The 22,860-nt window shown below is 44.3% G+C and overlaps 1 protein-coding gene across 1 annotated transcript in view; it reads right to left on the bottom strand.

Moving 5' to 3' along the window:
* pcxa (pyruvate carboxylase a) overlaps positions 1–22,860 on the bottom strand; it is a 300,166-nt gene that overhangs the window by 270,339 nt on the left and 6,967 nt on the right. Inside the window, exons 2-6 of the mRNA XM_063203143.1 lie at positions 9,603–9,744; positions 8,824–9,008; positions 4,312–4,477; positions 3,174–3,319; positions 285–402 (exon numbers count right to left, since the gene is read on the bottom strand). Of these exons, the coding sequence (XP_063059213.1) occupies positions 285–402; positions 3,174–3,319; positions 4,312–4,477; positions 8,824–9,008; positions 9,603–9,744 (757 nt within the window). The remainder of the gene's footprint in view (positions 1–284; positions 403–3,173; positions 3,320–4,311; positions 4,478–8,823; positions 9,009–9,602; positions 9,745–22,860) is intronic.

The raw sequence follows: 22,860 nt of genomic DNA, 5'->3' as shown, positions 1-22,860 counted from the left end.
ATGTCCTCCTCACACCCCAGTAGAGTGCAATCTGAAACGAGACTGCTGAAGGAACTAGTTAAAACCTTAGGAAGCTGGTTTAAACTGAAGCAGCACACGTTAAAGCGAGTCCTAGTTTGACCTTGGTGGTAATAAGTAAGTATGCTATGTAGCTGGTTTGGGGATGGCAGACACCGGCTGGACCGAAGGCGTGAAATTGGACCAGACACACACACACGCGCACACACACACACATACACACACACACATGCACGTACACACACACAAACTGGGAAGACACCCACCCAGGATCTGGACCTCGATGTGGCGCGGCTTCTCGATGAATTTCTCCACGAACAGAGCGCCGTTCCCGAACGCTGCCAGGGCCTCGGAGTACGCCCGCTGGTAGTTCTCTTCCAGCTCCTGGAAACACACACACACACACACACACACACACACACACACACACACACACACACACACACACACACACAGTTTAGTCATTACGGCGCAAACAGGGTCTGCATTATTTAAATGGCTGCTGAAAGGCGATCAAAGCAGAGCCTCACCAGATCAAATGACTTGAGTACGAAAGATTGCGCACACACACACACACACACACACACACACACACACACACACACACACATAAATGCACGCACACACACAAACAAAGACCCTCATACACACTCTGGGTAGATTAAAGTCATCACATCAAACATGCATAGTTGGTAAAGATTAGCCAAAACAGCCACATAATGAAAAATCCCAAAATGTGGGGAATGTACACACACACACACACACACACACACACACACACACACACACACACACACACACACACGCACACACGCACACGCGCACACACACACACACTACCCTCCATAACTTTGGTTACCCTTCCATTTGGTAATCAACATGGACCCACAACACTGTGGTTTAGGATTTCAGGGCAAAGCAAACATTTTGTCACCTGGTACTGCATGCAAAAACAGACATTCTGACAAGCACACACACACACACACACACGCACACACACGCACACGCACACACACGCACACACACACAGGCACACAGACACAGACACACAGACACACACACACACCTACACACTCTTGTTATGGTCTGTCTAGAAGATCACAGCTCTCTGGGGCTTTTTAAAAGGGGTGACTAAAGCCACTCAGCTTTGGAAGAGGATGCAAACAGCATCAAAGCACTCCTGAGCCCCTATCACACCCACACAGATGGACAGGTAAGAGTGTGTGTGTGTGTGTGTGTGTGTCTGTGTGTGTCTGCGTGTGTCTGCGTGTGTCTGCGTGTGTCTGCGTGTCTGCGTGTCTGTGTGTCTGTGTGTCTGTGTGTCTGTGTGTCTGTGTGTGTGTGTGTGTGTCTGTGTGTGTGTGTCTGTGTGTGTGTGTGTGTGTGTGTGTGTGTGTGTGTGTGTGTGTGTCTGTGTGTGTGTGTCTGTGTGTCTGTGTGTGTGTGTCTGTGTGTGTGTGTCTGTGTGTGTGTGTGTCTGCGTGTGCGTGTCTGCGTGTGCGTGTCTGCGTGTGCGTGTCTGCGTGCATCTGTGTGCGTCTGCGTGCATCTGTGTGCGTCTGTGTGACATAATGTGTAGGTCTACAGTCAAGTGTACAAGAGTGTTTGTGCATGTGTGTGATTCAGGAAATGTTTGTGTCCATCAGTCAAAGGCTGAGCTGGTGAGATATGCTAATGTTTATTTTAGTGTCTGGGTGTTTGTGTGTTTCGGTGTTTGTGTGTTTGTGTGTATGTGTGTATGTGTGTATGTGTGTATGTGTGTATGTGTGTATGTGTGTCTCTATGCGTCTGTGCGTCTGTGCGTCTGTGCGTCTGTGCGTCTGCGTACGCTAGTGTAAGAAAATGACATGGACCATGACTGTATATATGTGCATGTGGCAGAGTGTGTATGGGTGTTCGAGTATGGCCATCTTTTATTGAGTACAACTGTGTGTGTGTGTGCGTCTCTCACTTTGTACACGCGCACCGCCCTCATGCCCCTGCCCCCTTCTCCGTAGCAGTGTGTGTGTGTGCGTGTGTGCGTGTGTGCAGTGTTGCCAAAAGAAAATCAGCCAAAGTCGCTATGGGCTTGCTGAAAAGTCGCTAGAAGTCGCTAGATGACGTCATGACGTTACGTATGACGTCACAATGTCACGCACGGCGCGCTGATCTACAGAAAACGTGCCCACATGCCTTCGTCCACAGTACAAATGGGCGGTGCTAGCTACTTTTTGGAGATCAGAGCTTATCTGCAGCCCCGCTTAACCGTGGGGAAACGCTTCTGACGGCGGCGCAGAGTCAGAATTATGTGGAAAAACTATTCATTTGTCACAGAAAATGCACGTATTAAAAAGTCGCCACATGCACCAAAAAGTCGCTAAAGGCGCTAGATGAGTTTTTTGTCGCCATGTGCCCGAGATTCACTGCGGTCGGTGCGGCCAGCCTGCTAGTGCTCATTTAAATTTGTCATATGCTTGTAGGGTAGACCGAGTAAAGTTAAGTACAGGGTACAGTTTAGGTAAATCAAATATACCTGTGTAACAACAAGACTCTGATCTAATTCCAAAGTGTAGGCATAACATAAAATGACAGTCCCAAAACATTTGGTGACCATATCGAAGATTGTGTAATCTCGGTTTATGTTGACATTCGGTTCCTGCCATATATTTGTCCCATATCGCTTGCCGTAGTCTCATACAAGCAGATGTTCGTGCATGAGAATTCCTGTGCGTATCACAAAAGTTGCCACACCGTGGTGCGTGCATCATGTGTCACGTCTGTCTCTCTACCCGCCACTGGAAATGCATTGTGTGGTGTCGTGAGGAGGGACACTGATTTGCCTCTCACAAGACAAGCGAAATAGTCGCTAGATTCGGCTAGATTGAGCCTGAAAAGTCGCTAAGTCGCTAGATGATTTTTTTTGTCGCCAGAGGTGGCCAAAAGTCGCTAAATCTAGCGACAAAGTCGCTAAATTGGCAACACTGTGTGTGTGTGTGTGTGTGTGTGTGTGTGTGTGTGTGTGTGTGTGTGTGTGTGTGTGTGTGTGTGTGTGTGTGTGTGTGTGTGTGTGTGTGTGTGTGTGTGTGTGAGCGTGTATTCGCACGTGTCTGTGTGCGTGCACATGCGAGTCTCTCATCTCATACTCGCTACACTACATGCGTGTGTGTGTGTCTCACCTCGTACTCGCGCACCACCCTCATGCCCCTGCCCCCTCCTCCATAGGCCGCCTTGAAGATGATGGGGAAGCCGTAGGTGTTGGAGAACTCCTTGGCCTCCTGCATGGAGGAGATGGGGGCGTCCGTACCCGGCACCACCGGCACGCCTACAAACACATTACATTACAATATTACATTATTAAATTACATTAGGCAGACGCTTTTATGAAAAGCAAATTACCATCAAGGACATAAATCATAGCATACAGCACTTGCATATACATAGTGTAAATGAAATAGACAGAATAATAGCTGTGATTGCCAAGTGTTTTTTTTGTTTAAATTGCATTCGCACAGTGTTAAGTAGAGAAGACAAGGCCCAGCCGTGGCTTAGTCAGCTGGGCACTGTACTGTTATGCGGGCGACCAGGGTTCGATTCGCGACCCGGGTCATTTCCCAGTCCTCCCCCATCTCCCTCTCCCACTCATTTCCGGTCCCACTCTTCACTAAATACAGTTGAAACCCCCCCACCCCCAAAAAAGTAGAGTAGACACACAGACACACCCACATACCCAACGCAAAACATGCCTTAGATTCAGAAGACACACCCAGTAACCATGTGTTACTTCAGAACAGAGCAATACTTACTAACCTGAAAAGCAAAAAAGGCAATAACTGCATTGTTTAATGAGTTATTGTGATTTTAATTACATTTTAATTAAGTTTAATAAAATGATTCATCTGCAAAGGCTGTGGTAATAACGTAGAGTAATAACTAAACAGCCACATGTCGATAATCTGCCTAAAACTACTTAGCCAACAGAACAATTTTAAAAGCCATTTTACTCTGTTTGGAGCTACAAACAGTTACTACCTTATATTATTAGAATAGGTCTAAACAGGCCACATAGGCAGGCATGAACAGGTTAAATACATAAAGACTACAAAATATTTACCTTCTTTTAGTAACTATGCTGTGCTGACTATTCAGAAACATCATCATTTGCAGTCATTTTGTCTGCAACACTTACTCCACTGATCAGACCAGTACATGTTAGCTTGTTTAGTAAATATTCATGAAAAAGAAAAATTTTGTGAATGAGTAGCATATGCACACACGCACACACATGCGCACGCGCACACACACGCACACGCTCACCTGCGCGGATGGCAATGGCTCGAGCCTCAACTTTGTCGCCCATCTTGCGTACAATCTCGGGGGAGGGGCCTATGAAGCGCACACCGGCGTCGGTACATGCCTGGGCAAAATCAGAACGCTCCGACAGGAAGCCATAGCCCGGGTGGATGGCGTCTACGTTATTCTCCTGAGAGAAGGAGAGGAAGAAAGGGGAGAGAGGAAATAAATAAATAAATACACAAAACACACACACACACACACAGAGGAAAAGAGGGAGAGAGGTAGAGAGAGAGAAAGAGACAGAGAGAGAGAGAGAGAGAGAGAGAGAGAGAGAGAGAGAGAGAGAGAGAGAGAGAAAAAAAGAAAATGAGATTAATAAATCCCCAACTCCCCTCACAAACATGTATGTAAATTTGGCCTATTCCCATTTGAGAAGTAGCACCTAGGCTGGAACAAGTTTCACCCTAAACATTCAAAAAAGATTGTCCTTGTTGTTAGCCCCAGAAGGGCCAAATGAGTGATGAGCAGTAAAAGCAGTTAACTCCAATCTACAAACAGTGTGATGGCACCTCCACGGTCGCTTTGTCACTCTCAGTAGGCTTTTAAAACAGTAAGTGCGTACGTCTGGAGAAGCGTACCATCTGTAGTTCAACTTAGGAGAAATACGAATTCCACTCCCAAGATGTAGGACTAAAGAGGGGGAAAGTGTTCACTGTGGCTTTAAGTATATATATTCTACATCCTACAGCTACAACCTATGGGTCGCGACCCAACCTATGGGTCGCCAAAGATCCACAGTGGGTCACGAAGCCCTCTTGATTTTAAGGGGTTTCATTTTAATACCATATATAGTCCATGTTGAATAAATGACAAAGCATTTAAACTAATATATGCATAGAAGCAACACAATGAGTGCGATACATTAAACAGTTAATTCTATATTTGACTGAAGACAAATTGAGGAATAAAATGATCACTAATGAGTTTTCGCAGGAAACAGAGTATCATGTGACTCGCTCTCGTGCGGGCGCTCGCACGATTGGGTCACCAAAGCATGCGATGGTAAAAATATGGGTTCCTGAAGAAAAAGGTTGGGAACCACTGCTTTAGAATAACCGTCTGTGTGTTTGCTAAAAAAAAGAGAGTATTGGGCTGATTCTTCTGTAGATTTATGACCATATAAATAAATAGAATTTAGTTCCAATAGGGTGGGATTTTGAGCATTTATTTGACTGGAAATCATCAGTCACATCTGGCAACCCTCATGACAAGATAACCAGACCATAACATGATCAGACATTTCTTTATTGCCACACACCACAGTTGATGTTACTGGATGCTTAGTCCAAGATACTAGGGGGAGGGCAGCTTAGTGACTGATGTGGACACATAGTATTGCCACCTCTGGCTCCTCCAATCACTTCAGCTGAAGCGACGACTAAAACAGGTATAGAGGCAGTCGGCTCCTATGCATAATAGGGAGGCAGAGCACTCGGAGGCTCACTCGCAGCATCAAAATGAATGGCAATGAATGATAAGCCACTGGATAATAAATTCTGCTTTTTTAAGACTTGCCTCTATGAGGAAGCCCTCCATGGTTCACTCAATGGCAAAAGCAAACAGGACCCAAACAGTCCAGGACGATACCCTCTAGCGGCTGGGAAGGCTGGCATGCCAGGCAGAGCTACTTTGCCATCTGAATAGCATAGTGCCCACAGCCCTTTCTAGCCAGTTACCAGGCCCCTGGTCACTAGGGCCCAGTGCACAGCCAGGCAATCCAATTAACTTGGTACACACTATACTAAGCAGTCTACAGTAACTCATGATTCAGTTCGTATCACAATTTTTGACCTACAGTACACGCCACGATTTTTTTAATGCATCGTTTTGATGATCGTTTATAGGTAGAATAGGTTACAAGAGACGACCAATATTTGTTTTAAATATTTAAAAAAATAATGATATTGCACATTACACATACTACCTACAATGATATGGCTATGCAGTGGCTATATTAGACTATGTATGTCTATGCAGTGGCTATATTAGACTATGTACAAAGTTAATTAGACAGCCTTGTGTGGCTGGCTAGGCACCAATTTAATTACATGGCATGGTTTATGCACTGGGCCCTAGTGACCAGGGTAATTGGCTAGGAAAGGGCTGTGCACTATCTATGCAATTCAAATGGCAAGTCTGTGCCCTGGAGCGCTTGGCTTTGATAAACAGCTGAGCGATGGAGAAGCACATGGAAGAAAAAGCAAACGGCTGAGAACGGCTCCGCAGTGCCCGAGGCGCAGGCTAAGTGCCCCAGTCATTACTGCTACATTAGCCTCTGACTTGACTACAGCAACGCAGAGAACAGAAGGCAACAGAAGGCAAAAACATGTACTGTATAAATGGCCTACTGTGATTAAGAAAAAGAGCAACAACAAAATAAGTTGGAGGCAAACATAACTAGGCACTCAGGAACTCGGGGTACTGGAACAAGAAAAGGCACACGCAAAAATAACATCATCATACGTTGCCAACAGAGGTCCAACATAGACTAATGCCTCCTTTTAAGACTGCCCTTTCCTTAAGTGGCTAAGCACATCAAGACAATAACATTTATTACTGCTTTCTGAAAGCACAATATACTGTAGTGCATAGACACCATGTATTTCCTCTTATGCAGAGTCATCTGAGAATACGACAATTAGACTCTTTCATAGTCACAGGTCAGTCTGACCTCCCCCCTGTTGTGGAACCTGGCTTGAGAAGACCGTGTACCCCTCACATCTACTGCCATGTCATTACAAGACAGGGCAGCGCTCTGTGGGTCTCAAAAAAACTCTGTCACAGGTGTTCAAGGGAATAATGCAGGTAGGTAGCTTAGACATCAATGACAAGAAGGCCCACTCTGCTGCTAGTTTCCACACTAAGACCAACAGCAGAGTCCCTTGTCGCCTTCCTTTCATCGGTATTACAGGGCAGGGGTTATATGTTTAGATCATCTTGGGGCGTCATTGTTGGGGCGCCGCCCTGGGCGGTTGCCGTTACCCTTAATTTCCCCCCTGGGCATTAATAAAATTACTCTTACTTACTCTTATCTCCCTTCGTGGCATTACTAGGCCCAAAGCTGCTGACAACATTAGCTGGGCCTGGGATAAATTAATCTGAAAAGCCCCCCCCCCTATACATACAGTGTAATGGGGACCTGTTTCTGGGGGCCCTTTCTCCCTGGGTATGGAACAACGGACCCCTTTTGTGCAAGACGCTGCAAGACACTGGAATGGCAATGAAAACATAGCAAAACCTTTAGTGCCAAATGCAGCCAGGGCTGGTTTTGATCAGAATACAGAATGACTCAGCCACACAGCAGTCTTTGAACAGGTAAGCAGATAAGCAGAGGTGCAATACTCCTCCTGGTGGACAAAAAAGGAAACGCCAAGGCCTGTACACTCAGACCCAATATCTCTCACCTACTCCAGTAAGCTCATATTACAGCTGGGTCTGTGATGTTTCATCATTCTATCCTTATCCATAATGCAACCGATTAAAGACAGGAAGCAATCGTCTAGGCATCATAGTTTTAGGCTTGAATCATTTCAGAAAGTCATCTCAGTATGTAGGCTCTGATCGCCATAGTCGATTAAAGTCCTCATCAGATACTTTTTGTGTGTGTGTGTGTGTGTGTGTGTGTGTGTGTGTGTGTGTGTGTGTGTGTGGTCCCCTCAATAGTTTGTTTCTTTTGCCGAAAACACAAATTAATCCACAGAGGACTGCATATTTCTGTCAACTAGTGAAAAAAGCAACTTGCAGCAATGGCAGTCATTTGCCCTCTGGAACGCTTCCTATCATTTCTTTAAGTCACTTTGTTCTACTACAGTCCCTCGACAGCATGGATTTTTCCATCATTAATGAAAAGTGAGTGAAGTGATTCATAATACTTCAAAGACTGAAGGCAGAGAGACATGTTTGGAAGGATGACAGCATGCTAATCCGGGATTTTGGGAGCATGTGGGATCATCTTAACCAAAGACACACTTTGGCTGAACCGACTTGTCAGTACTCGGTGATGCTGCATTTTTTGGCTCAGCCCTTTCCGAGATCTGAGCTATTCTAATGGGGGCAGATTTTGTTTTCGTTTAAAAAAAATCTTAAACATATTCCTACTCAAAAATGTTTTCCAAAAGGTATGTCTGTTTGCTAGTTGTCTGCTGATGTTGCATAACCTCTTGGATTTTATTGGGAATAAATCAAGCTGTTTTTAAAAATGTAAACAAACACCTGCCCCCATTACAATGACCAGGTTTGCGGAAAAGGCTGAAGAAAAAAAATGTCAGGTACTGACCAGGGTAGAGTCCAGGGTAATGTCAGCATTACAACTGCATGTTGAAATTGGCTGAACTTATCCTTTAATTAACCATCTAAAAAAAACTATTTCATTTGTTATATTTAGATATTGTTATATTATTAACATGTGTCTATTTTTAGAAATACAGCCCATTTCAGTTGCTCAGTCACCATCTAGGCTTTTCCAGTACCCACCTTGGCCACCTTGATGATATCTGGGATGTGCAGGTAAGCAGCGACGGGGGGCAGGCCCTTGCCGATGAGGTAGGCCTCATCCGCCTTCTGCCGGTGCATCTGGCCCGTATCCTGCTCTGAGTACACTGCCACCGTGCGGATGCCCAGCTCTGTACACGCCCGGAACACCCGGATGGCAATCTCACCTGTGGACAGAGAGAGAGAGAGAGAGAGAGGGAGAGAGAGAGAGAGAGAGAGACAGACAGACAGACAGAGAGAAAGAGAGTGAGAGAGAGAGACAAAAAGAGTAGTCACAGACCACTAACGTCCTAGTAGTCAGCAGCAGCCAACCAGCAGATAGTCAAGTAGCTTACAAGTTCAAGGAAGCACACGCCCAGTAAAAGTGCCCGAGACAGAAAAGATACTGCATGAATTCTCATCTCAACACAATCAAACTAAGCAGGAGTCCTTTTCTCGACAGCATCATTGCTAACTAAGTTAGCAACTTACTTGGTTCCAAATGCAAAGTCCCATTGGCAACCTTCTAAGCTGCTTATGCCACTTTTCCACTGCTGGTTTTCTGGTAGGCCTACAGCTCGACACAGCGCGACTTGTCCGCCACTTTTCACTTTACGATAGAGCCGTGCCGTGCCCATTTCGAAAAGCAAAAAGTGGTGGCCGAGTCGTTCTGTAGGCCTACCACAAAAACGGCAGTGGAAAAGAGGCATTAATGGTTAGTAATAGCGCTTTCCAGAAACGGGGTCCTGAGCAGAGCCGTGCTACGTAGTAGTAGAACGTACCTCTGTTGGCCACCATGACCTTCTTGATGGGCTTGTACTCGCGGGCCTGCGGGGAGGTGTGGGCCGAGCGGGACAGGCAACTGGTCCTCCTCACCAGGAGCAGCCCCAGAGCCACACGCACACCACCCACCTGATGCAGCATCTAGTGGAGGAGGAGGGAGAGAGAGAGAGAGAGAGAGAGAGAGAGAGAGAGAGAGAGAGAGAGAGAGAGAGAGAGAGAGAGAGAGAGAGAGAGATAGAGAAAGAAAGAGAGAGAGAGAGAGAGAGAGAGAGAAAGAAAGAAAGAAAGAAAGAAAGAAAGAAAGAAAGAAAGAAAGAAAGAAAGAAAGAAAGAAAGAAAACGACAGAGAGAGAGAGAATGGGGCAGACAGACAGAGAGAGTGAGAGAGATGTTACATAATCTTAAGCAATGTCACATATGTTACAAATCAATAATGGCATGTGAAGGAAATATGAAGCATCTGGACGCACCTCTCATTCCAAACTATAGATAGACATACAGGCAGACAGACAGACAGACAGACAGGCAGACAGACAGACAGGCAGACAGGCAGACAGGCAGACAGGCAGACAGGCAGACAGGCAGGCAGACAGACAGACAGACAGACCAACCGACAACAAACCATTTTTTAAAGCATATGAAGGGACTGTGAAGCATACAAAAAAACGTCTTACACAATAGAGTCAGAGAGAGAGGAAAGAGACAAAAGTGATGGTCGTTCTCTCTCTCTATCTATCTATCCGTCTCCCTCTCTGTCTCTCTCTCATAATCCCACAATGGACAACACAGTCAGAGTGGGGTCTTTTTTTGAGTGAGGCTGTTAACTGCACCAAACAGTAGCGCATAAAGATACAAACTTGTCAAATTAGAGACATTTAAACAGAGATTATGATCACTACTTAGTAGATAAAACACACCCAGAGTGGATAACACACCACTATGGGGTCTGCCTGGGGTCATTACCTTTACCACACAGTAGTGAAAAAGATAACTTGTCAAATTGCAGCCGTTTAAGCCATTGGTGGTGGCTCAGGCTGTTAACGGTCTGAGGGATAAGATAAAAACATGTAATGATTCATGAGGGGGAAGACTTAACCAGCTATCTGCATTCCCAGGAAACCACGTGCACACAAATGTGTAGGTTTGGCTTTGAAAGTGGTGGGGACATTACCATGGGAAATTGTCCAGGTAGGCCTATGCTATTTTTTCATTATTGTGAATGTGAAAGTGGTACGGACATGTCCCCACCATCCACACCTAAAATTACACCCATACTTGCACAGATACATAGGTAGACAACCATAGACAGACACACAGACCACATGTTTAGTGGCCTTGTGTACTCGGACAAACACATGCATACACACACACACACTTGACAGACTTCAGCCCACTCAATGGGCTAGTTAGTAGCCTTGTCGCGCAAAAAAAGAACTTTATGAACGTATGAATTTATTCTTTCCTCAAGTTGAAAGCATGGCTACCATGAGCAGAGTGTCTTCAGAGGGGACACATGAAGCCTTGGGCTAACAGACTCGGGAAAGAGTTCAAGTTGAACTCTGCCAAACTTGCAGTCGGGGCCAACAGCAGATGGTGGGACAAACAGGTCACTGGTTCCAGGCCCAGAGAGGGAGGAGAGGCCCAGATTTGGATCATCATTAAGTCGTATGTATGGGGTTTGGGGCCCTTTCAGATGACTTTGTCCTGGGACCAGGCCAAGCTGTCAGCGACCCTGTTTGCAGTGCATGACCACCTGAACAAACAGCTATTCTGAGCACGCTCCCTGGGAGATGACAGAGAGAACAAAACGACAAAATGAGGGGGGGTAGACGGAGGGGGTGAGAGGAAGGGGGACATTCCAGACTTTGATTTGGTGAGTAGGGGTTGGATCACAGTGTTTGGGGGTAGGACAAGAGGTTAATAGGGGCACACTATGGCCTGAGAGAGAGAGAGAGAGAGAGAGAGAGAGAGAGAGAGAGAGAGAGAGAGAGAGAGAGAGAGAGAGAGAGAGAGAGAGACAGAGAGACAGAGAGAGACAGAGAGAGAGAGAGAGAGAGAGAGAGAGAGAGAGAGAGAGAGAGAGAGAGAGAGAGAGAGAGACAGAGACAGAGACGGACACACACAGAGACAGAGACAGAGACAGACAGAGAGGGCACAAGAGAGCCAGAGTGAGTGAGTGAGTGAGTGAGTTTGTGTGTAACAGGTGGTTGAGTTGAAGAACAGACTTTTACTTCCTTACTTCCCATTTCTGCCTGTGTCCCTTTCAGGCACACTTAACCTTCTGTCTCTCTCTCACACACAGACAAAAACGAGTCACCCGCAAAGTGATACTGTCCCATTTTTGGAAATAAGCTTATTTTACACCTTCCCTTGAGTTAAATAATAGGGTTTTACCATTCTCCTGTACTTTCAACCGTTCTCGGGGTATGGCATTGCAAATTTTACCTCCATGCTAGCAGTTAACATTGAGTCCTATGAGACCAGCTCGCGGCTAACTGGTCTCATAGGACTCAATGTTAACTGTTAGCTTGGAGGTAAAATTTGCACTGTCATAACTAGAAAACGGTTGAAAGTACAGGAGAACGGTAAAACCCTATTATTTAACTCAAGGGAAGGTGTAAAATGAGCTTATTTCCAAAAATGGGACAGTATCACTAAGTCACAAAGTGACAGACAGCTGTGTCACATCAAGCTTCTCTGTGATTGCTGTGTGCATTTTGCCTGGTTAACACCAGACCTAATCACAAGTGAGATTGTCTTTCAGATCGAAACAATTGTGTAGAACTAAAGGCAGTATGGGAGTTCCCAGGCTAGTGTGCATTTCCTGGCCATCTGAACCAGAGGACCTGCATGACTGCTATCCCCAAGTACTATGTACAGCCAAACATTGAAATCATCACCCTCCTCATCATCCTCGTCAACAACACAGCTCCAACAGAAATAAATGTGCATTATTCTTACTTTTAACCCCAGCTACAGGAGTTCAAAAAGTAAAGAGAGAGAATATGACAAACCCAGAACGCATGTATCTGACAGAGTGAAGGAGAGACTGCGCGTATGGGAGACTGACAGGCTTACTACTGAAAAAAGGAAGCCAAAACTGCCATTTTCTTTTGTAACATTTGTCTACAGAGAATTATCAAGAGTATATTGTATTGTTCCCAAACAAAGATTCTAATAGATATGTGCATCATAGTATAGGAAACAGAGATTTTAAAAAAGCTTAACCAAAGCAACTGAACATGCGTTCAAGGGACTAACAAAAGAGGGCAAAGACTCCAGAAGCATTCAATGATTTCAAGCCAACATTGAACAAGAAGTCGCCCTGGCTGGAACCAACTCTCAGAAGCATCATTCACATTGGCTGTGGGGCGACAGGAACAGTGCCCACACAGCCAAGAGAAAAGGTCAGCTTTTACCAGAGGAGAGCGAGACTAATCAGGCCCACTACACAAACCCCCAACACAAAAGCAGGACAGAGCAACTACCTACTACCAAGACGCAAAGCAAGCTTAGGTGTTTGAGAGCAATATGGACTGATGAAAATGCAGATTTCAGGATCTTCTTCTCAGAACTTTTATATTCTTCAGAGCACACTCAGACTATAGAAGAAAGGAAGAAGAAGTATGTAAAATCTTTGAGGGGCCATGTTTGTGTTACCAGAATGAGGACGGAAATGAAATGTTAGAACCATGCATTTTCAAAGCCACCAGCATTTATTTTGTATACTACCACCCTTACAATGGCTGAAAATAACCGGCAGGAAAGGAACTTGATTGAATTTCAAATGTGTTTCTGATATCTTGGGGTTTGCATGGAGTTATTTGCAGTTCTTTACTGCCCTTGCCTGAGGCCCCTTGGCCTGTTTTTGGGGACCATACGATTAGGCTACAGCCCCACCCAGACAAAACAGCATCACACAGACTAAAGCATACACTCAAACCATTTGTGGGATACTGTGGCCCACTGTGCCAACACACCGTATTGCAATGCATGTTAAGTCTTAGGTTTTTCTTTTGTTTCAGACATGTCAAATTTCTATCCTTTTCCTGACATGTTTCGATGATTTTAAAGCATGTCACATATCAACAAACATCCACGTGACCCTCTTATGAAGACGGAGGTTACACCCTCAAAACATGTCAGATAAACAATAAAAAAATCTTACATATTTGAAATAAAGAAAAACGGTATACTAGATTTAACAGTTAGACATAATGAGCGTAATACATCTATGTGATGCATGCTGCCCATGCAGACCTAGGCTCGAGTCCTGCCTAGGTCATTTCCAGGCCATAGTCCATCTCTCTCCCACTGCTTTCCTGTCTACAATATTCACTTTCTATCCCATTAAAGGCACAAAAAGACACTCAAGTATAAAAAAAATCAAGAAAGTCCCACACACCGTCCTCTCCACCAGCAGGTTAACTTTAATTTGGTTAACAATTCGGTCATCTGATCTCCTTCAGATGAAAAGGATAACTGAAGAGGGTTAAATGACTGAAACGCTGTACTAAAGTTAACTTGTTGGTGGAAAGGACAAGGTGCTGTATTTTCTGTAAACTTCAATGACAACATCACTGGGGTAGTATCCTATGCACCTGCCCAACCACAGGTGGGCAAAAGCACCCTTTTAGAATTGTTTCTGAACCTACAAAAAACACTAAAAGTAATAATAAAAAAAAAGACCCGTAAACCATTTCTGTCACATCCTGGCCCATTTGAAACCCAATGTTTTTCCTCAAATAGTATACACTGTATACAAATAGTTTTTTATTACTGATATGGCATTGCATGATTTGTTAACTTATGGCTGCATGATTGCATGATTTGTTGAGGTTTCTACTTGCTATTCTTACCGCTGCTACTATGACTCTCATTCCACAGTTTTAAGCATTTGTTATAAAATGATCAAAACAATATTCTGACAATATAAGGGTGGTTGACGTGACGCCTTGTTTTTTCGTAACATTGGTTAAAAACCTACAAAACTGTTATTTTTCCTTTAAAAAACAAATGTCAATGAAAGAAGATGTGGTACATTATGTTTCATATTAGTCTTAGATGAGAAGAAACTTTTTTGTTAAGATTTATGTAAAGGTTTATATGTCAAATATCCTGCGGTGTGACTGTAACATTAATGAAACCTGGAATATAATATATATATAAATTAACCAACAACATTTTGAATAATGTATGAAGCATTTGGCATGATTGCATAAAAATTAACTTTATATTAATATATGTGAATGTGAAAAAAGACAGTAATATTAAATTAATTATTAAGTTTAATATTATTAACTACAAGTTCAATTTCGTAACACAAATTGCGTCCTGTGGGGTGACCTTAAACGTCAACCACCCACAGACAGGGACGACATTCTTGAGCCATCGTGGTGGTGTGATGCTCTGGCAGAGAGTTCAAAAGCTTACGGATCGTTTACGGATGGGGCCAGTTATTGGACAGGGCATACTGTATTAGATGTTTTAAAGTCCAAGTGTTGCCATCACCTTGTGTTACCCCACACTGTCAGACACAAATAAATACACCACCTATTGCCTCATGCGGCACGTTCATATTCAGGTCATCCTCTGCCAGTACTCAGACACATTAACATCGGTGTTAACCATCAGCCACATCTGCACCAGGCAGTAAAATAAGCACAGTGGACTAAGCGGTCAGGAGTGAAAAGAGGACAAATGTTCCAACACCTTCTCTGATGACTACAAATGGGGCAATCCCATGCATACGCAGCCACTGTTTTTAAAGTTCAGGCACAGCACAATTTCAATAATGATGTCAGCCACCAGTTCCAAACAGGACAGAACAGAATGACACAGGCCAGGGCAATTTTTCGTAATGTTGGCAGGTGACAATTTTCGGCATGTCAGCACATGATGCATCATCATCACCACTGCTATCCAAGCCTTTCATCAAATCATGCACCATAAATATACTGTTTCAAATTCATAGTGCAAGGCCTGTAAATACAGTGTATATTTCATATGTTCAAGTTCAACTAAGGTCATGCTTATGGTAGTTCTGATCGTTCGAGTGCTGCCAAACTAACAGCTCTGTGTACATTTGCACTCGTTTCAACTTTCACTTTGAACACGAGACCCATCGTATCTCCATTCACAGCCATATCTGGGACGCATGTCAAAAACAAACACGGATCAAAGCCAGCAAGGTTGCACAAGAGTGTGTGTGTGTGTGTGTGTGTCTGTGTGTGTGTGTGTGTGTGTGTGTGTGTGTGTGTCTGCCTATGACCAAAGGTCTGGTGACGCTAGGCAGCAGGCAAGGACACCACCACAGAAGGCAAAGCCGGTGAAGGGCGAACTTAAACACACTCTCACATCACTTCTTAAGTGTACATTTGAGTAAACAGTAACCAAGTTTTGTTTACATTGCAAGATTACGGCATTACCTAAATCAGGAGAGCAGACTAGGGTGTCTCTCACCCGTCCCGCGTGTTGCGAGTGAAGCAGCAGTTTCTTCTCAGTGGCTTGCAGGGATTGTTACATTACAATACATTATACTTAGCTGACGTTTTTATCCAAAGCGACTTACAGATATTACAGGGCATTGGTTACAGTCCCTGGAGCAGTGTGGGGAAATGTTCCTTGCTCAAGGGCACTTCAGCCATGGAAGGATGAAGGAATTGTTAAGGCTAGGGATTGAACCTGCAATCCTGTGGTCTGCAGTCAAACGCCCTGACCATTCCACCACAACTGGCTCCACTTTATTAGCTGGGCTTTTGTCAGCTATGGTGTACCTAGCCCAGGCACATTAAATCCAGCCCTGCAGCCAGCAGTGATGGGTTCAGCCTGAGCCTGAAACAGGCTGGATCGCATAGCGGCCTAACAAAAGAGGGCCTGTGCCCCTGGCTCTGGAGACGCCATGAATAAGATCAAGATTACAACACCACTGCCCATTCAGGATTGTGTTTGTGTGATGATACACACAGACATTGTGTGTGTGTGTGAGAGTGAGTGAGTGAGTGAGTGAGAGAGAGAGAGAGAGAGTGAGAGAGAGAGAGAGAGAGAGAGAGTGAGTGAGTGAGTGAGTGAGTGAGTGAGTGAGTGAGTGAGTGAGTGAGTGAGTGGGTGAGTGGGTGAGTGGGTGAGTGGGTGAGAGAGTGGGTGAGAGAGTGGGTGAGAGAGTGGGTGAGAGACTGGGTGAGAGACTGGGTGAGAGAGTGAGTTTATTGTTGTGCTGCTGGATGTTTTGGGTTGCGATTGTGTACTTACTGAAAAAAAAATCAAGTGTAATAATCAATGGGAGCTTTGTGGTTCAAGAGCCTTTATTCTTTGCTTTAGGAAAACAAGAGAAAGAGCTTGGGAGGAGAAACGAGACAAAGAGAGTTGGTGAACACAGTAAGAGACTAATAAAGGAAAAGTGGCGGAGGACTAGGGAAGGCGACACCATGAAAAGAAAGAGGAGAAAGCGTGATTGTTTTGAAATGGATTTCTTTACCTTTTCTTCTCAAAGAGCACTGGAGCAGGATAGGCAAAACACGACCAAATGCAAAAAAGGGATGAAGAAATTAGAGATGAAAAAGGAGGGAAAGGGGATAGCAAAGAAGATTGCTAAGCTTAACATTAGATAGTCATGGTGGTGGTCTTCCACCAACCAGCTGTAAATAGGTGGCTGACATACATTGCAATGTTGAGGTAGTGCATGTAAAACGTTGCCTGGTTAACACCAGACCTAATCACAAGTGAGATTAGATTAGTGAGATGTCTTTCAGATCGAAACGATTGTGTAGAACTAAAGGAAGTATGGGAGTTCCCAGGCTATGTAAAACGCACGGTAAGCACCGAAACAAAATGTATGCTGGAGATGTTATATAAGCATTTGTACAATCCATAAGATGGCTCGCATTCTGATATGGACATTTCCATTTAGAGCTGTAGAGAAGAGAAAGATGCCTCAGAAAGAATCATGGTTTGCTGTGTGTGTGTGTGTGTGTGTGTGTGTGTGTGTGTGTGTGTGTGTGTGTGTGTATGTGTGTGTGTGGTGTCCAATGGCTACATGCTGCGACTGCATCTGGATGCGAAGATTGTATAAGTAAACACAGCTAGCCTGCAGAGAGGCTGTGGAATGCTAACGAGTGAAGTGACTTGTGTAAGTGAGGCTGCATAGCTTGTAAAGCGTGCTCAACATGTGTGGGGATGTGAGCATTAGCTTGTTAAGCCTACAAAGTGTGCCTGGGGATGTATGGCTTGTAAAGCCTGCTGAAAGAAGTGTGTTTGTTTAAGCCGACCAATTTGTTGAATGTGCAGGTATGGCTAACCTAAAAGAGACCAAACCATGATTTACATGTTGGTTAGTGTGGAAAAGGTGTGTGTGTGTGTGTGTGTGTGTGTGTGTGTGTGTGTGTGTGTGTGTGTGTGTGTGTGTGTGTGTGTGTGTGTGTGTGTGTGTGTGTGTGTGTGTGTGTGTGTGGCTGCAAATTGTGGGGCCTATGTACACCCCCCCCCCCCCCCCCCCCAGCCATATATCTACATAAATCAGACACTGTGTGAGCCCCCTATACCACACTTTACCCCTCTTGTAAGACACCCGTGTGTGTGTGTGTGTGTGTGTGTGTGTGTGTGTGTGTGTGTGTGTGTGTGTGTGTGTGTGTGTGTGTGTGTGTGTGTGTGTGTGTCTGTGTGTCTGTGTGTGTGTGTGTGTGTGCGCGCGCGTGTGCGTGGTCAAATGGCTGAAGCAGTCAGTGGGCTCTTAACATTCCTTTCCAGTCAAATCTCCAGGAAGTAGCCATTATGTGGAGACATTCGAGACCAGCTCAGGTCTGCTCTGGACTCAAGACAAAAAGAGCATTTCACCCATCCTAAATCATTTACACACATCATATTTTATTCATGGACAACCACCCTTCGTATGAAAAGTTTCCATAGCTCATTAAACCAATACAACCAATCAACCAAAATAAAGCTTCTCGTTTACTGTATGCCATTATCCAATGCATCTTACAAAGGTATGGTGATGCCGTGTACCATTATGCAATGTAAAAACACCAATGACATTTCCAAAGTGGTTTCAGTGGTTCACCAGTCCAATTTCCTTTGCCATCCTGCTTTGAGGTAACAAAGTTCTTAAAAGTAGGCCCTGCAATGGCTTAAATGGTAGGGCACTGCACTGTCCCGCCGGGGACCCGGGTTCGATTCTGGACCGAGGTAATTTCCCGATCCTCCCTGTCTCTCTCTCCCACTCGCTTCCTGTCTCCATCTCAAACTGTCCTATCAAATAAAGGCATAAAACTCCTCCAAAATATTTATAAAGTATATATTTTTAAATATATATTTAGTATATATTTTTAAATATATATTTAGTATATATATTTAAAAGTAATAAGGGCACATGGAGTCTGTTGCCCCCATCGCCGTGATGCATGGATGGCAGTAAGCGCTCAACTAAAACCAAAAGGTAAGGTAAAAAAGTGAGGGAATTAATCAATGAGCCACAGCCTGCAACGGTATTACTGGTAATCAATGAGCCAATGAGAGGGCTATTCTGATATGAGGGCTAAATGTCCACACTGAGTCAAGACCTCAGTTTCAGCACCTCATTATTCATTCATTTCAAGTAATCTCCTGCTGCACCGCAGTGTCGCCCATCGCTGTGCAGATTTGGGCCGCCATTGGGGACTGCCCCCTTGCACGGGTGAGGCATAAATGCAATTTCGTTGTGTGCAAAAATAGTTTGATCTATATCTACTATCTGTCAACTCACAGGAAGTACAGTAATAACCATAATGCTTCAAAGACTAACAGAAACAACCTGGAGGACTCCCTAGCCAAATTGGTTATATTTAAACTACATTGCATGCAAAAGTCAAACGCAATTTGTACAATACAATGTCTAAATACCTTTTCTTCTGCTCTCTAATCAGTGTCCAAGTCTTGTTCGGCCTGTGTGTGTGTCTGAGCTTGTGTGAGTGTGTGAGAGTGTGTGCAGAGCAGGTTCAGCGCCATATCAAGTGATTTATCTGTCCAGTGACACCCAACTGAAAACAATAGGCCAGCAAAAGAAGCCATCTGATTGGCTGAATGATAATGGCATTTAAGAAACCCAACAGCCAGTGAAGTTCATGATGATTGACAGGCCCAAGTGTTCATGCACCCTTCGCATTAGCAGATGCACTGAACCTGTAGATCAGATGGCTAGACAGGAACATGGGCTCTCAGCCATACGCATGCATGCCATATCTCACCCTTCAGCGCTCTACATTACATTGCATTACATTTGGCAGATGTTTTTATCCAAAGCGACTTATAATTGAGGACTTAATCATAGCATACAATGCTTGCAGATGCAAAGTGCACAGGAAATATACAGATCAATAAGTGCAAATGCCTAGTAGGGTTAGCTTTTCTTTACTTAAACCTATGCTAATATGCTTAAAATCAAATGGAGTAGACACACACACACACACACACGCGCACGCACGCACGCACGCACGCACGCACGCACGCACGCACGCACGCACGCACGCAAAACGTGCTTCAGAGTCTACCCCGGGTCTGGGCCAGCTCAGGCATCACTGATTCAGTGCAGTAAAATTGTCACAAAAGAGTCTTTACTTGCTTCTTGCCCTCACTATATCACTCTGGCTAAGGTCCAACACTACTACAATAATACTTAAAAAGATGCAGAGATCAGCAAGCACAGTTTTACTACCGGTACATAAAAAACAAAGGTCATTGGCACACATACTTCATGTACTTTATGCACATATAAAATCATCATGCATCATCTTATCTTTATAGAATGCACAAAAAGAAATCCTCAAAGAGGAAAATTATATTAGTTAAGTAAATGATATTAAAATCACCTTCCCAATATGAGAATTTACCTTCCTGTGAGGTTAATTTTACCAATCCAGGCTAATATAGGATAGTGAATCTCTGGAATTCCCCTTGGGCTAGACCCTAAAATCACCCGTCACCTAGCAGGTCACTCCTCTGGTCTGCTGACCAGCCCTCAGAGTCAGCCAGTCTGCTCACCCCATGCAAAGATCCAACACAGCAAACAAGCAAAACTAAAACAGGAGGTTTCCATGAAGTCCTGATCAGATCAAAATCTATCATGGCTTCCAGAAGAGTGCCGAGTCCTCTTGTACAAAGCTTGCTAAAGCACAAAAAAAATAGATTCGTAACTTCTCACGTAAACTTAAGATGTACAAAAAAACGACTTATTGCATGTACATTGAATGTGAAATGAAATTGAGTGTGGCATGAGAATGTACATGAAATCCTATTTATGCATAGACTGATGCATTTTATGGTGCACACACATCTACGCAGATGTTCACATTCACAATGATTTCGAAGGAAACGCACAGCAATATTATTTCAGGGCGTTGTCAAGCTTGGAATTGATCAATTGGTGTCCCTTAACTAGTTGGACCGGCAATACTTGGGAAACTAGTGCAATTCTGACAAACATACACACAGCAATTCCAATTAAAACATTTCTGTCTTGTAAGGGTTGAGTAGAAAGAAGGGTGTGGTTATTTTGGAATAAGTCAGCTATTCACCTTTTATGGCTACAATGAAGTTCTGATAAAGTTTAGTAGCCTACATGTGATACGACTCGTACTACTTTAGAGTAGTCAAACATTTTGTGATAGGCCTACCAACAAGCGCAACAGTGGTGTGAACAACCAGACCAGCCTCTTCTACCAGCTTCTCCAAACCCCAACATGGCAATGCCCAGCTGGGTAGCCAACAGTTAGGCTTGTCGGACGCCACGGCACAAACGTGACTGACCATCATGTTCATCAATGTTCACCTCTGAAATCCATAGGAAGAGGGGTCAGAGACGTCTGATAAGGAGGAGACATTTCATAAGGACTTTCTTCCAATATATCAGTATGCCATAAGGTTCTAGGCTGCTATGTGCCTTGTGACTATTGGGGGAGCAGAATTTTTGGAGCTCTAGGGATTTATGTTTTAAAGTCACGCCTATTTAGCAGAACAGAATTGATCTTTTCCCACTTTGTTGCAATGGTGAGACCAATCTCAATTACCACATCGAAAATCTTTGCTGTCACAGTCAGTCAGACTCAGCCCAACCAAACCACATGTTCGATCTCCTATCGTGGCTCAATGTTTACCTCTGAATCTCCATAGGAAGCAGGGTAAGCAGGGTAGAACACGGTGACCCCACTCTTATCATGGCTCCAAGAACAGAGATTCAATGTCACAGTCTCAGGTCATGTTGAGGGTTCACCTCTGAAGCCCTCAGGAGGAGGCCCTCAGGAGGCTGTGAAGGGTACCACTACCAGAGGTAAGAGAGTAAAAACTAGGGTAAAAATAAATAAATCTGAAACAGCCAATCTCACCCAGGATATGGACTGTTCCCGGAAGAAACTAAACTAAATTAAACACTGACAAGAGAGTTTGCTGTCACAGGGCAAATATGGAGAAACAAAGGTTTCTTTTTCCTCAAGGCATTATTACTCTTTTCATCCTAATGATTACACTGAACTCACACACACAATCTCCCTCTCTCACACACACAGACCATTGATTCCCATTACGGTACATGTGACAGTCACGTAAGTGTCTCTGTATATGACAGATAAACATCCTTCTATCTTTGACTTTTGTTATCGTGGCTGCGAGTGCAGAGAATCAAGGTGACTCTCAGCCTTGAAGCCAGAGAAAGCAGCCCTGAGGAAGCTGGAGAGGGTACCACGTGTTTGCCCCCTGTTGTCATGGCTGCAAGGGTTAAGATCCTGGCATGTTCAAATGCTGAAACATTTCCCATGGTTTCCTTATTGAACAACTTATTGGTAGGGGTGTTCGACGAATTATCCAATTGTTGCTGCTACCATGTTTTCTCGTCACGTTGAATTTCGCTCTCGGGTGCCATAGGCTCAAGACTTTTGAACAAAGCGGGGTGCTCAGCACACCCTGTTTCTACTGGACACGTTACAAATGGCTTCAATGCGGCGTCAATCAGCGTTGAGCCCTAAGGAAGCAGCCCCTGAGGAAGCTGGGGAGGGTATCGTGGTGACCCCTACCAGGCTTTAGCCTTGTTAGGACCTAACAAGGTACACACACATTGCACATTTAACACATGATCTATAGGGCTTATGGGTAGAGACACTTGATATCTAGATGACCTTTAGAAAGAGGATAGAGGCTAGAATAACTTGATAACATTACGCTTGATCACCATTTTTCTACTTTCAAAGCGCTTGGGTGACTCACAACAAGTTGTTTCAAGTGCCAGTATACACG

This window comes from Engraulis encrasicolus, chromosome 7, assembly GCF_034702125.1.
Source record: "Engraulis encrasicolus isolate BLACKSEA-1 chromosome 7, IST_EnEncr_1.0, whole genome shotgun sequence".
Classification (NCBI taxonomy): Eukaryota; Metazoa; Chordata; class Actinopteri; order Clupeiformes; family Engraulidae; genus Engraulis; species Engraulis encrasicolus.
Note: the sequence above shows the minus strand (reverse complement) of the source record. Positions and strands in the feature narration are given on the sequence as shown.